Genomic DNA, 15,048 nt, shown 5'->3' with positions numbered 1-15,048 from the left:
ATATGTCTTAACATTTATTTTCACTCTGTAAAACCTGAGCGATGTCCCAACATTTAGGATCCGTGGAGCCTGTGACTTTGGTGGGTGGTTTGGGTTGGTTTTAGAGAATGCTTTGTGGGGTAGTTACAGCCCGCCCGCAATCAGGTGCCAACATGCAGGTGAAATGCAAATAATTTTTGTTTTATCTGTAACGCGGGTATTTTCTTTTTCCTGTTTCCCCAGTTTGTTTGCAGAGCTTCCCTTTCCGCTGATTCTGATTTGGATTCGGATTCTGTTCTGTTCTGTTGTCGCTGCTGGCGGCTCTTCTCCTCTGTTTGTTGCTGTTGTTAAGTTGGCAAACAAGAAGACATACAAACAAACACTCACACATACAGAGAGTTACTCTGGAAAACTAGCTAAACAGGCAAATATGAGACAAGTGACTGGAAATGGGACAAAACTTGAGCAGGAAAAAAGGGAAAGTCTAGGTGAAAGGTGGAAAACGTGGTTCTGCGACCAGTTTAGTTTAGGAAAGTTTGTAGAAGAGACGATTATAGCTTCGTTGTAGGAAAATAAAATTACAAAAATAAATTTAAAGGTGAAAATATTCTCAAAAATTATATTTTTGGGAATTTTAATTGTTTATTGATCTTAAATTATTTAAAAAATGTACTTAAAACGAACCAATCCCCTAATAAGGATACTAATAAAATGATGTAACCAAATTCTTTGTTGTAATCCTTCAGCCAATAAAGAAAGGATCTACAATTTCCTTTCGTAAAATCTCTGTGCACAAAAGGCAGCCACTTTATTAACTGAAAACTCCCAGAAGGAAATCGATTTTTCATCAAAACCTTTTGGAATGGCATATTTCCACCTACACTTGCCAATAGTTGACATTCAGTTGCACTGATTGAGGCACAATGCACAGACTGTCAAAGAAATTGATTTGATTTGCAATGGAATGGAATACCGTTTACATTGCTACCCCGGTCTTAACCAACTTTCCTGCATTCTCCACTGAATCGACTGAATCTGAATCTGTCGATAATATTAAGTCGATCTTTGTTGCTTCTGTGTGGCTTTCTATTTTAGTTTTTCCCCTTCTTTTTTCCTTTGTCAGATATTTTTGCGTACGACTGTATGGCAGGCAAATGAAAATTCATTTTCTTCGTTGTCTTTCGGCCCTGCACTTCTTTATCCTTGTTTTCATAACTTCTGTGCTTATTCGCACGCACGCAAAAAAAAGGGGAAACCCCTCGAAGTCAGGCTTTTGTGGTTCCCCACTCGCGTGTGTGTTTGTGTGTGGAAAATCCGCATCCGCTTTTGAATCCACATCCGCAGTCAGCCAGCTCATGGGCTTTTATGCCAGGAACTAGTTGCATTTTTATAAGCGCAGCCAGTTTTTTTGGCGCAACCTTTAACCCCCCTTTTACCGCCGCCCCTGTTGCGTGACTGCCCGTGTAATATTTACTGATGCCACGCCCACTCCGGCCTTTTCTGCCCTCTGGAGTGCGCTGTCAAGTGCACTTGTCGGCGTCATGGCTATTTGGGTTCAAAAAAAAAAAGTAGAGAAAACCCCTGCTGAAAATGGGGAAAGTAAACCCCACGTTTCCCCCCTTCAACTGTTGACTGAGCCGATTCACTAAATATTTACCCTGCAGCTGCGTCAGATTTACTTTTATTTGCCCGAGCGCTCCTGGAATTTCAATATTAGTTGCAAAAATATATATAAAATATAAAATGCATACAGGTGCAACAGTTTATAATACCACAAAAGGGGGCGGCGGCGGGGATCGAAGAGGCTGCTGCTGCCGCTCACGTAACATTTCAAAGTGTAGTTAATTGATTTTTCAGCACAATGCCAAGCGCAGAAAAATGTGCCACCCACCCACCAATTTTTGCCAACCATGTTGACAGCCACCCATGAACGCCGCTTTGTATGCAACACAAAAATTGCACTGCACTTGTTTGCTCGCTTTTTACATAAATGCCATAAATTGCGTGTTGTTGTCAGTTGATTTTATTCACCGAAGAGGTTGCTGTATAGCCGCACTGCAGTTTTCGGTGCTAAAAGTGTCGCAAAAGGAGTTGCCACGCCCCCTCTGCCGCCTCCTCCAGGCGCGATAAATAAACAAAAATTTTATGTTTGCTCCCATGAATATGAATAAATATTTGTAGCAGCTGCAGTTGCAGCAACAGCATGTGCCGGCAAAAATGAAAGTGTCAACATTTAGGCCAGGCTAACTGATTGCTAGAATGACTAACTGACTGACTGACTGACGGATGTCGTTGCCAACAGAAGTTGCCGAAAAAACTGTAAATGGCACAAAACTTGTAGCCATTCGACATTTTTGGCAAATTGTTAAAACGAAATGCGAGTGAGTTGTTTAATCGAGTGATCGATTGATTGGCAGTTGCTTCGATTGAATGCAATGCAATGCCAGTTGCTGAGTGACAGTTTCCTAATGCAATTTGCTTTTTCCTCCTGATAATTATTAGATAGGAAGGAAATTTTCTTCTGGCCAGGGAAATTTACATCTTAAATTGAGTGAAAAATGATTGAGTCTGTCAAAAAAATTACACTTGAAGCAACGTTATCAATCGATTCGACAGTCGCAATTCGCTAATTTCAACTTTTGATTGGCAAATTAAACTACAAAAACTATTTGCACCTACAACTTTTGCACTTCTCTCTGCTCAAAAGTTTGTCGTTGGCCGTTGGCAAGTTGCTTCTGTCTACTGTCTGCTATCTGCCGCCTGGTCAACAATTTTCTCACAATAATACCTCGGGTCGCTTCCTGTGACCCCAACACGTAGATGGGGAGACAGCCAATCAAAAGGAAAAATAAACCGCAACGAGGGGGTTTTGAGGGGTAGAAGCTGCAGCAGAGCGGAAAGAAATACAAGTAATATGCAAGCATTTCATGCACTTCGATGACTGCCAACTATTCAACTAAGAAAAAGGTAAAATAATTTAAAAATCCATTTTAAATTAAAATTTTCTTAAAAAAAAAAAATTTTTTTAACATCATTAACTGAAAAAATTATACTTTACAAAAATGATTAAGTACCTTTAAATTTAAATTAAATGAATTATTTACACAAAAAATTTCAAATACTCATTAAGAATGCCTTAAATCAAAATTAAAAATTATTATTTATTAATACTTCCGCAAAGGCATGATATTCCTAATGATTATTCCCTGAAAAACAAGCTTATGTTCGTACTAAAATATTTTGTACAATTATTATTTGTTTTAAATACTATACAATTTTAGCTTTGAATTATTTTCCTATAATTTAATATTTTCTGTGTAGTATCATACTGGTCAGGGTTTTTGCCATATCGAGATGAGCATGTTCATCTACTCACGTGCCACATGCTTTGATTTGTTTCGTTACGTTTCATTACAACAATCATGCCGGCTCTTTCTCATCCCAATAGCCCTGTCTCTTTCGCTCTCCTTTCACTTTGGAGTGGCATTTCGTGTTCGCCATCGATGAAAAAAACCAACACAAAGACATACTCACAAACACACCGGAACGTTGCGGTTTTTTGATTTGCTGTGGCCAAGAGATTCTCAAGAGAGCAGCTAGGAAATTTCATTTTGTTTAAAACCCCAAAACAAAAGGTAACTTTTGCATGCCAACAGTAGACAACTCGAAGCCAGGAACATCATCATCATCAGCCAGGAAAATCAGCAGCCATCCAAAGAAGGTAAGGTCCATTGGTAATCGGAAAATTGCAACAGACCCTTGGCCATTGACCATCGACAGCATGCATCATGCACTTTTATTATTATGCCAAATATTTTGCTATTCTCTATTCTCAGTGATGGTTTTTCGTCTCCCTCACCTGCACTGTGCAAAATCGACAGTGACACTCGATATATATTTTCAGACATCCTGGGATCCTGACATCCCGCAGCCCGAATGGCAGTTCATTTGTCTTTTCTTTCTGCCTCTTCTCTCTCCCTAAAACTTTGTGGCTTTGCACTTGTGCCAGAAACACCCATACCCACATGCTGGAATTTAATTTATTTAGAAACTAAATCGATGGTAGACACAGCATCAGCATTAGAAGTAAACAAGAGAAATAGAAACTAGAAACAGGAAGAGCTGCGGCAACAATTGCTTTAAATGGCCTGATCTTGTAGAAAACAGGAAAACTTTTGCTTGGGTTATGGCTTGGCTAATTTCTTATTTAAGTTTGCACAAATCCAAAACGGATTTGCTAGCCAAACTCTGAGAATGTGTTAAATGTGTGGTTCTATATTGTTCGGTTAAATTTATTGGTGTTTTGGAAAGTGCTTCATAAATAATTACCAGAGAAATTATTACAGATATGAAATCTTTTAAGAAAAAACTGTAAGCCATTTTAAATAAATAAATAATTACCACAGAATTTATTACAGATTTAAAATATTTTAAGAGTAAACTGGAAATCATTTCAAAGTGATTTTTTGTTAAAAACAAAATAACTCATAAATAATATCAAAATAAATTTATTTAAAAACTTTTGCTTGTCCAAAAATAAGCTCTCTACTTTGATTTAAAATTTTTCACAAGCTGCTAACAGTTTTTGGTCTGAAGTTACAAGAACTTAGGTAATTAACTAAAAGCACAGTTTTTTCTACAAGTTTCTCTGTACCTTTTTAACTTGCTCCGTTTCTCACTTTCATGCTCCTCACATTTTTCGGCTTCTTAGTAGTGTTCCAGACTTTTCCTCATTGTTTTCGTTCAAGATTCAATGCGATTTTTGTCGAATGCCAACTTAAAAGTGAATGTCCCCTGTCGCACACACATGGAAATTTACCATTCTGTTTGTTGTTTAGCTGTCTTTCTCCTTTCTTTCTTTTCTTTTTCCTTTTTCATTCACTTATTTTGCTGTTCTTGTTGTAATGCAAAAAGCGCATCAGGCATTTGTATGCATTAGCTGGCAAAACGAACATTTTATGGCAGCTGAGGGGGGAAAATCGAGGGAAAACTAGGGGGGAAAAGCGAGCCAGGAGAGATGGGAAATGGCTTTAGCACAAATATGCATGTCGGCACATTCTTGCATAGAATTGCACTTAAATGCAGAAAATGGCACACAGGGTTAGTAGTTGAGGAGGAAAATGGGGAAAAGCCCGGGGAAAACCGAGAAAATGCGGCCATAGCTGGACAAGAGAGCTGGTTGGCTTGGGTTGGATGGGTTCGGGGGCACTTATAGGGACGTCATGAAAATCAGGAAACAGGATATATTAAGTTTGAGGAATGGCCGAAGCCTGGACACACTAGTGATGTTGCACTGTTGTCGCAACAATAAAACAGCCGCAGCAGCAACTCAAGAAGAAGAATAGCCATAAAACTGCCCCCTTGCCACGCCCCCTTGCGACACTTTTTATGGCCGCACATAAAACAGCAAAGGCAGCAACAGCAGCAGCAGCAACACGAGCAACATCTACAGCAACAACAAGGCTTTTTTCAATTGCCAACTGCCACAATTTCTATTAGTGTAAATATGCAAAGTACATGAAGACATGAGGCTCAACTTCCGCTGAGCTTGGCAATATAAAATGCAAAATGTAACAATGTTGCTGCTGTGAGTGTTGCTGTTGCCACTGCTGTTGCTTCTGCTATTGGCTTTTAAAATTCGGAATTTGGAATTACAATTGCTGGCCATATTTAAAAATCTCATTTCCAAACGCTTTTCCCATTCACACTTCATTTGAGTGGAAGGAGTGGGAAAGAGACGGCCAGCTAGCAAGCGAAAGAGATGGGTAGAGTGCAAATAAAAAAGGAAATTTAAAGCAGACGCCATTAAATGAATGGAGCGACGTTTGAAAACAGAGAAGAAACATTAGTGAAGCAAATTGCAATGAGCAGAAAAGCAAAGCGAAAATTTCCCTGAATGCCAAAAAAGGAGGAAGAGGAGGAGGTGAAAGGGGGAATGCAGAAATGCTAATGACTTAATATCGTCTACCTGGGCAGATATATATTCCTTTGAAATACTCAACCGAACGGCAGCGTGTTAATTGGAAATGTCTGCATTTCCCAGCCCCAAACTCGGTCTAAATAATTTTATGATTTGCTCAATTAAATGCTACCTTTGGCCCTTTATCAAGGCAATTTAATTTTATTAGTCACAAGTTTGTATCCTGGGATCTAAACCATGGAATTTATGCAATTTATAATGAGTGGCCGCAAATTAATTAGCTTTAAAAATATATATTTTCTGGGTTGAAGATATATTTACTTTGGCAATTAAAATGGATGTTGTGATGGGCAAGCAAAAGGATGGATTAAATGAATAAAAATATTTTTCTTTACTATATATCTATCATCGGCATTCAAAAAGAAATTCGTTTTTATTATGAGGAAAATTAGGAGAACATTTTTATTTAATGGAGAATAAATCCTCATTCAACTCTACTATGAGTTCCACATTGTTTTGTTTATCTAATGGAAAAGCAAAAGTTTTTTTCTCGCAAAAGTTTAAAAAAAATCCATTGAATGTAGATTTTTTCTTTTTTTAACCAGCAAATACCCATTGATTTAATACGAAAGGCATAAACTTTTCCCTGAACCACTTAAAATATTACAATTTTCATTGAAATTCCATTCGGAAGTCGCACTTTTCGCCTATCTCCCAGACAAATATGAAATATTAATAATCCTGCGAGTTCAGGCCATGGTCATGACTCAAAGTTGGCCGCGTTGGCGTTTTCGGGGGGCATTAGAAATGCAAATTTCACCGTCGAGCGGCCAGACTCTATCACTTTAATGCCTTTCACTGCGATTTGGCCCGTCTGGCGACCCACTCTTCTCCTTCTCTTTTTTTTTACAATTTTTTTTCTACCGGTGAATGCAACACGTGCGCCATAAATCATCTCGGGAGGCCGACCGTCGCCTGATGGTCGGAATATGGTGGGTGGGCGGCTAAGCGCCCGTAGCGAGCCAATTTCAAAAATCAAATCAAAAATAGTTTGCAAAGTTCCAAGTGCTTTAACTCCGCCGGTTGCAAACAATGCAACAAATTGCAGCCAGCAGCGCAGGAGGAACTTTGTCATTGTCTTGCGGAGACACGTGGGCGCCATTGCCACGACCATGTCACCATTATGACGCTGTTGCTCCTTCTACTCTTCCCACTCCTTTGGGCCACAGTAGACATGCCATAAGCGAAGTCATCGCAATTGTGGTAGGAGTAGGTAGGTTGTCTTTTGGGCTCTTATGAGCTGCCTGCGAAATTCGAAATGCGTTGGCATTGTCATTGTCTGGCCGCATTGCTCGAATACCCAAGATGCAGAGAAAGACTCTTATCTTTGGGACCAACGACATAGACCCTAGGTGACAGGGGGTCTTAGGAAATATACGAGCTTCGCAAATAATGGGGACATTCAGCGATCATGGAAAGAAGACCACGGTCTTGGTAGAGGTTGCCGTTTTCAGAGTATATTACTTAGGTAAATAGTTCCAAGAAATAAGAGGAATATATTTAAAGTTAGGAACCAAGAAAAAAAACATAGAAAAAAATTAAGCCAAATAAACTTTGTTAAAAATACTAAAATAAAAAATAAATGTTTTCTTGCGAAAAGTTAAAGATCCCTATTTCTCTAATTCTTGTTTATATATTTTAATAAATAATTGTTCTTAATAAATCTGGTAATAACCCCTTCATACTTATAATAATTTAATATTTTGATTTAAATTAATATTTTAGAATAACTAAGAAATCGGTCTAAAATGCTTATATTGAAAATGAATATTTACTTAACTTTAATTGTACCTATAACTTTTCCTAGTTGGCCAATGTAGGCCATGGAATCCTGATACCCACTTTCAGTGCTCTTTAGTTCAGATCAACTCAACCGAACCCAACTCGATTCCCTGATGGACACAAGTTTTTCCGCCGCCATCCAAAATTTAATTGAATGAAAAGTTTTTGTCTGTCTATGAGGTGCGCTCCCCCCTTGAGCTTAACCCTTGTGTGTGTGCGAGTGCCGGCTGTTAATTTGCTTTGAATGAAGTCGAACATGTGTGCCACGCCCCCTTCTCCACCTCCTCCACCTGGAGTAAGCATGCATATATGTATGTGAATGTGAATTGCGAATAGTTCGCTGGCATATCGCCGTGCGTCGCTGCCATTTGTGGGTGCAAATGTCACGTTGACTTGGCCTGCTAGTCGTTTCCGTTGTAGTTGTAACTGTCGTTTTGTTTGCCGCTCAGCTACGTGATGTGGGTGGTGGAGTGGGGGGTATTTCAGTGGGTGGGCGGCAGAGCGTGTGCCGTTGACAGGGAGACTGTGTCAAAGGGTCTGCGACTGCGGCTCCGTCTGATGCTTGATTATGGTGTTAACCCCTGCGTGAACTTGCACCAGGTGTGACCCCTTGTCTCTCCCCTACATCCCCCTCCCCCTTTCCATCGCTATATTCCCATTCAAATGTCAGCATTTCAATTGGCTCTCTCTCACACAAACACACAACCCCTGGCCAAAACAGTTTTCATGCTTGTTAGGGAATTTGTATAATGCAAAAGTGTCGCCGCCGCCGTCGCCAACTTTGCGTATACGTAATGTGCAATGTACGGCAAACTCCGTAGACCGTGCCGTGATGATGAGCAATTAGCAAACAATGCCAGCATTTTCATTTTCATTTTCACTCGAAAACAAACTCTGTGTCAGTGTCGTCCAGTGAGTGAGTGTTTAAATGACAGACAGATGGCTAAAATAGGAGTATAAAATACTAGACAGCGAATGGGAGAGTCTCATTTTGCACTTGGGAATAAACTACCACATCGTTTATGTAAGGTACAGATAAAGAAAAGATAAATCTATCAGAAATGTTAGTTAATTTACGAGACAGAATGATGAATTAACTATGTGAAAATAGATCAAATACCCAATTTAGTTTTACATTTTTAATATTTATAAATTCTTGCACCAGAGGATTAAAATATAAGAACCCTTATTTGTTTTTTATGTTTATCTCTAACCATTTATTTTGTAGCCCGGCTTTATTATTTAAGCACCTCTCCATAACAAATTGGATAGCTTGAGACTCTTTTGAATAATTTGATTGAAAATTTCACAAATCAGTTGTCTAGTATAAAATCTTTCAGATAAATAATTTAAAAAATTATAAATTTAAGATTTAGACATTTCTTTTTAATAAAAATGGTTTTAGATGTACTTATAAAATATTTCTTTGTGTTGCTGGCGCAAGTTAACTAATGAAACTTGGCTGGAAAACTGCTGGCCTTGCGAAATTCCGCACGGACAGCAGATAATTAAAAGTCAACTGTTTTTATGGCAGGACGAGAATCGGGATTTGGGATGCGGAAGCGGAGTACTCACCCGATGGTAAAACGCTGACAGGACTCGCAGTGACATGCGGCGACCCATCCGCTGGCAGTAATAATTTGGAGGAGGACCCATCGCCGCTGCTACTGCTGTCAAATATTTGTGGGGCCGGCAGAACATCTTCATAATGCAAACTATCCGGCTTTATGAACGGAGTTGGCTCAGCGGAAGTTGTAAAGTTGCGCTGCTCATCATCAATGTCAGCCGCAAACAGCGATGTTGCCTCCTGCTGATCCGTTGATGTTGCTGTTGTAGCTGTTGCTGTTGCATCTACTGGTGTTGCTGCTGCATTTCGCTTGCGATTGTAGTACTCGTAGTTTGTTTTCGTTGCAGCCACACTGGCATCGCTGTCATCAGTTGTCGCCGTCGTGGCTATGATTTTATCCTCGACCATAAATTGCACTTTTTTGCGTGAACCCGGCGTGATTGCTGCTGTCGCAGTTGCTGTTGTTGCTGTTGCTGCTGCTGCAGTGGAAGTATTCGCATTGGTTGTAGGTGTTGATGTGGCCATGGGCGTACTGCCCGAGGGTGTGGGCGTGGCAGCTGCCGTCCCCGTTGGCGTTGGTATATAGAACTGTGACTTGCCCGCAGGCGTCGTCGCCAATCCAGAATTGTCGAGAGTCGCAGGAAGTGCAGGCGATGAAGGAGATATTCCCAACTCGAGAGTCGTGGGGCGCTTCAGTATGGACTTGATGGCTGGAGAGGTGGGCGTTACAGTGAGCACTGTATAGGAGGAATCCCCTCTCTTCTCCTCCTTATCCACCTTTTCAATGGGTATCTCCAACTTGGGCTTGACTGCTGGAACAACGGTCTGAATTTCCGCTGGCTCATCCGCTTTTTTATTGCGCGGCGGTCGTCGCGGTCCATTTGATGGATTTTCCCCTCCAGAAACTATAATAATGCGCTCGTAGCTGTCACCTGAATCGGTCTGGCTATCGCTGGATTTATCGCCCAAACTAATACGCTGGCCGGCAATGGCGGTCACATTGCCGCTGTAGATGCTCCTCTGGCTGCTGGTGCTGCTCATCTTGCGCTCCATTTGCTTAGTATCCTCCACCTCGAAGTGGTTCTGCAGCTTACCGCCTTCGCTTGAGATCAGGTCATAGGGATTGACGTGGCAGCGGAGTATGGAGCGCCGACTGGAGGCGCGAGAGCTACTCAAACCGCTACTCTGGAGCAGAGATTCATTGTCCTCCATGAGCCAGCAGTCTGAGGGATCGGGAACTCCCTGAACCCCCTGAGATTTCTGATTGGTGAGTGCCTGGGTTGGAGGAGGCGGTGGAGCCCTGGTGCGAGTGCGACCCCTCTGCTGATTCTCCCCCCCGCGACTACGTGACTTGGAGTCCCCGTCCTTGTTGCTCGGCTCCGGGGAAAGCAGCCTGGTGCGTCGCATCAGGTCGTAGGGATCCTTCTGCGGATCCAAAATCGAGGGACGTGCCTTCTTCGACGCACTCACCACTCGCATGGTGGCCGAAATGGGTCGCAGATGCGACTGGCTGACAGCTGGCAGACGCACTGTGCCCCCCGAGCCGCCGCCAATGGTAGTGAGGGGTAAACGCGACCCCTTGCACTTCTTGCACACGCTGGCCTTCTTGACATCGCGTTTCGTGCCATTCAGATACTCCGCACAGGAGCAGATCACCACGGCCAAAGCGGTGGTGCCCGTGCCCGGATGTCCCTCGGTGGCCGCGAATAGGGCCGCCGCATGGGGATGATAACCCCCGTAGGAGGGACGGGAGGGAATACCCCTCACCGTGCCGTAAATCCAGGGCTCGGCGTACTTCATCGAACGTGAGAGGGCGCTGGGCAGGAATTCGGCGGCGGGAACCGGTGGCAGTTGATAGGCGGTCACCATGTGTCCTCCATGGTGGCCGTGGTGGGCCAAGTGTTGCTGCTGCTGTTGCATCTGTTGCTGGTGTTGCTGCTGCAGCTGCTGGTGCTGCTGCTGCATGTGCAGCTGCAACTGCTGCATGGCCTGCATGCCGCTGACGGCGGCTAGAGAAGCGTTCTTGTTGTCCGCGACGCTGTCACCGCTGCCGAGCGTCTTGAGCCGCTGACTCCACGATTTCTTGGACTTGTCGTACATGAGCTGCATTGGAAAGAGAAAGGTTAGTATTACGGGAAAGGGTGTAACAAATATATTTGTAAGAAAAAAGAATATTGTGCTATGATTTTTATTGCTATTTTTATGGTATCACGTTTATCCTTGAAGATTTTTATGTTTGTCTGGGGAAGTAATTTTAAAAGCTGCTCTTTAATTTTTAATAATTGTGATTCTCTCTAAGGTAATAGAAAATATAAACACTTTATTTTATGTAAGCTTTAAATTTCTTCTTAAGTTGTATATCAATAATATAAATTTATTAAATAAAATGATTTGAGTAAATAAAATTCTCACCTTAACTACCTTACCTTAGAAACCTAATATATATCTTTTATTAATTAAAATAAATAAGATAAGTAAAAAATCATTGATATTTGAAATAAAAAATCATTGATGAAAATTCAATTAGAAAACTTATTTACATGATTTTTAGCCCTTTTTCTATACATCTTTCTTAAATCACAACCAACCTTTCTGTCCTTGTTGCTAGTGCGCTCATAATACCCAATTTAAATTAATGGCTCCGATGCACTCTGTCCTTTGTTGCTCATCAGCTGAAAACCAACCGCCTGCTGCCTGGAATGAAAAAGATAAAAAAGGCGGAAAAAATTATTAAAGCGCAACGCGTCCAGCGGGAAATCCGTTTAGAAAAGTTTTATTATTGAAAAAGTTTAAAATGCGATTATGTGCAGGCAGGGGAAAAAGGAGTAGTGGCCGTGGCCCACAGTTAGGGCTTTAATCTAATGTTTGTGTTTCGCTTTTGAGTTTTGAGAATTCAAAAAGCAAAAAATGGCCCAGGATTAGCCAGGAAATTGATCCGCAAAATATTTCATGTTTACCATAATTAATTTCGCCCTAAATGATTATAATTTTACTGGGCTCACTTTACCATCCAGCTGCTGTCTTTTCACCTTCAATCGCATCAATGCTCGAAACTCAATTTGCCACACACAAATCCCCGGCAATTTCTCACAATTCTCTAGCTCATTCCTACTCCTTGGCTGCCAAATCGAATAAACCAGCCAAAAGAAAATAAACCGCATTCAAGGCTCTGCCACTCTTTTTTGTTTTTTTTTTGGGTTTTTTTGGGAAAGTTCTTTTCAGGCTGCTTTCACTGGAGTGAAGAGAGAGTTCCTTGTTTGGTAGCACCTACACACTGCTTGAAAAGCGGGCAACTTTGTTTTCATTTCGCCACACAAAAAGAAAAAATGGCAAATTAAAAATGAATATCTGCAAAAGGAAATCCAAATTCCTATTACATATTTAAATTAAATAAAAAAACTTAATATTAAATATGAAACATATTTATTTGCATGAATTGATTTATAAATATTTTAATCAAGGAAGAAAATATTAGACAACATGCTAGACATGTTTACTTAAATTATTTAAAATCATAAAAATTTGTTAAATATTTTCAAATTTTAAATTAATAAAATCCGCAAGAACAAAGGAAATAAATATTGAATACATTGTTAAATATTTTAGTGATTAAAAAAAAATTACATAAAAATTTACTACATCTTATTTATCAGTGCCGCAGTGAATTTTTGTCATCATCGTGACCACTTTTCACAATCAGTGGGGCAACTGGAAGACGGGCCAGAATCTTTTCCGGCTTTCTTGTTTTATTTTTGTTGCTGTCTTATTGCAATCGCTGCAACGATTGTTGCTCTTTCTGTTGGCCAGTTTCGTGATGATGTTGCTCCTTCTAGTGCCGCTGCTGCTGCATCCTGCAAGTGGATATTAATCAAAATGCGAGGCGAACTCCCACGCGAGAGGTGTTGGCACAGTTTCGGAGGCTTGGACTTGGAGCCCGGCTTAGTGTTTGGCCAGACTTTCTTATTCTTATTGTTGTTCTCTGTGTGTTTTTCGGTTTCTTGGCCAGCAGCTGCGGCAGCAGTAGGAGAAAACACGTCCGCGTGCCCTTTGAAAAATGTTGATAAATGTTGACAATTTTTCCGGCAACCACTCGTGATAAATCTAATTTTTCTCTACCAACGCCTTGCCTTTCAGTTAGTAGTTGCATTGTTGTCACCAGCAGCAGTTGTTGTCCGTTGTCCGTTGCTCGTGTTTCGTTGTGCTGTTGTGACTGTTGCTCTCTTGCAGTTTTGATTACATGGCAGGCGGTGTCCTTGTGTAGGTGTGAAATAAAATTAAAAACGTGTCATTTTTTGCTTTATCGCCTGACGCGGTGGCGCCCAAGCAAAGTATGGGTGGAGTACGACCCATGACCCCAACAGCAACACGACAACAATGTAGCAACATGAACGGGAACAACAGCAACATGGACAGAGCTCCCGTGAAATTTAAGCCGCTTTTGTTTGTTGCCGGTTTGACGGATGATTTCAGGTTGGGTATTTTCCATATTGCAAATATGTTTTAAAGCCAGTTTCACTTCCTGCTAATATTGGCTACACGCAGGGTGTAACCAGTTCTATAGCAGTTATACATATCTAGTTGGTAATGTCCAAATAAATAAATAAATATCAGCTGTGAAGTGACAACTAAGCTCACTAGATTTTGGTTGAAAAATTTCACAATAGAAAAGAGAAATCTTGCAGTGGTCATATTTCCTAAATATTTATTTGGCTTTTCATTTAAGGTTACAAAATTCCACAGATTTAATTTTCTTAAACTCTTTTTTATTTTATTCCTTATTATAAGATAACATTTGATAAAATTACCTTGCTAATATTTTTTAGAAATCGATTTTAATTTTGTATTTTCTTTGTTGCGTTTGCTGTCATTTATTTAATGTTATAATGTAAATATGCCCAGCTTCAACTATAATCTCTAAAAAAATAAGCATTTTCAAAGTATATGGGCCGTTCTTTTACAAACCGAACAGATTTGGGCAAAAAAAAAATTTCACATTTTTGATTTACCTGAAACTTTTTTTACACGTACTATTCGGAAAATAAGTAAACACGTGTATCAGGATTTGACCGAAAAAAAATTATTTTCCTAGTTAGAATTTTTTTAAGTGTGCCAAAAATTGTCAAATTTGAAAAAGTACCCTCTCATTGAAAATCTGTATCTCCGGTTATATGAATCCAATTAACTTCATGTCTTTTGCATTAATTCCTCTAAAACCTCTCCATTCAAAATAAAATTAAAAAAAAAAATTTTTTTTTTAATTTCTTAAAAATAAAAACAAATTAAGATTTAAAAAAAATTTTTAACTATTGCCCCCACAAAAAAAAATTTTTTTTTTTATTTTAATACTTGCGCCATATTGTTAGTTACAATCGGTTTTTGTAAAAAGTTGGAGCCACTTTTAGTTTTTAAAATATCGAATTTGTTTTAGCAAGGCCTCGGCTTTTTTCTATGAAAAAACGTCGCAGCAAGTAGATCTACTCTCTCACTCTTATCGGATCCTAATGGAATTTATGTTTTCTCATTGTTTACTAGTCCTTTAACAATTGTTAATGATTAAAAGTTAAGTTTTAAGTTTTTTGACAATTTCTGAATGACAAAAAGTAAAAAGTCATTTTTTAATCAATTAAAAACTTACAACTATTTATTTAACCGTCTATTTAATAAACAATAATTTTAAAATTAATTTTATTTATTATTTTTTTATATTATGTAATTTATTAAACATTTTTAAATATTTATT

General features: G+C 39.7%; 1 protein-coding gene across 4 annotated transcripts in view; it reads right to left on the bottom strand.

Moving 5' to 3' along the window:
• Positions 1-15,048, bottom strand: part of RhoGEF64C (Rho guanine nucleotide exchange factor at 64C) — a 133,778-nt gene that overhangs the window by 24,437 nt on the left and 94,293 nt on the right. For all 4 annotated transcript variants that reach the window (XM_070215444.1, XM_017158770.2, XM_070215443.1 and 1 more), the window contains 2 exons: positions 11,897-12,002; positions 9,317-11,411 (listed from right to left, as the gene is read on the bottom strand). In XM_070215444.1, the coding sequence (XP_070071545.1) occupies positions 9,317-11,408 (2,092 nt within the window). In that variant the 5' untranslated portion in view covers positions 11,409-11,411; positions 11,897-12,002. The remainder of the gene's footprint in view (positions 1-9,316; positions 11,412-11,896; positions 12,003-15,048) is intronic.

The sequence above is a fragment of the Drosophila takahashii genome, chromosome 3L (assembly GCF_030179915.1).
Source record: "Drosophila takahashii strain IR98-3 E-12201 chromosome 3L, DtakHiC1v2, whole genome shotgun sequence".
Taxonomy (NCBI): Eukaryota; Metazoa; Arthropoda; class Insecta; order Diptera; family Drosophilidae; genus Drosophila; species Drosophila takahashii.
This window is presented reverse-complemented; position numbering and strand designations above follow the sequence as displayed.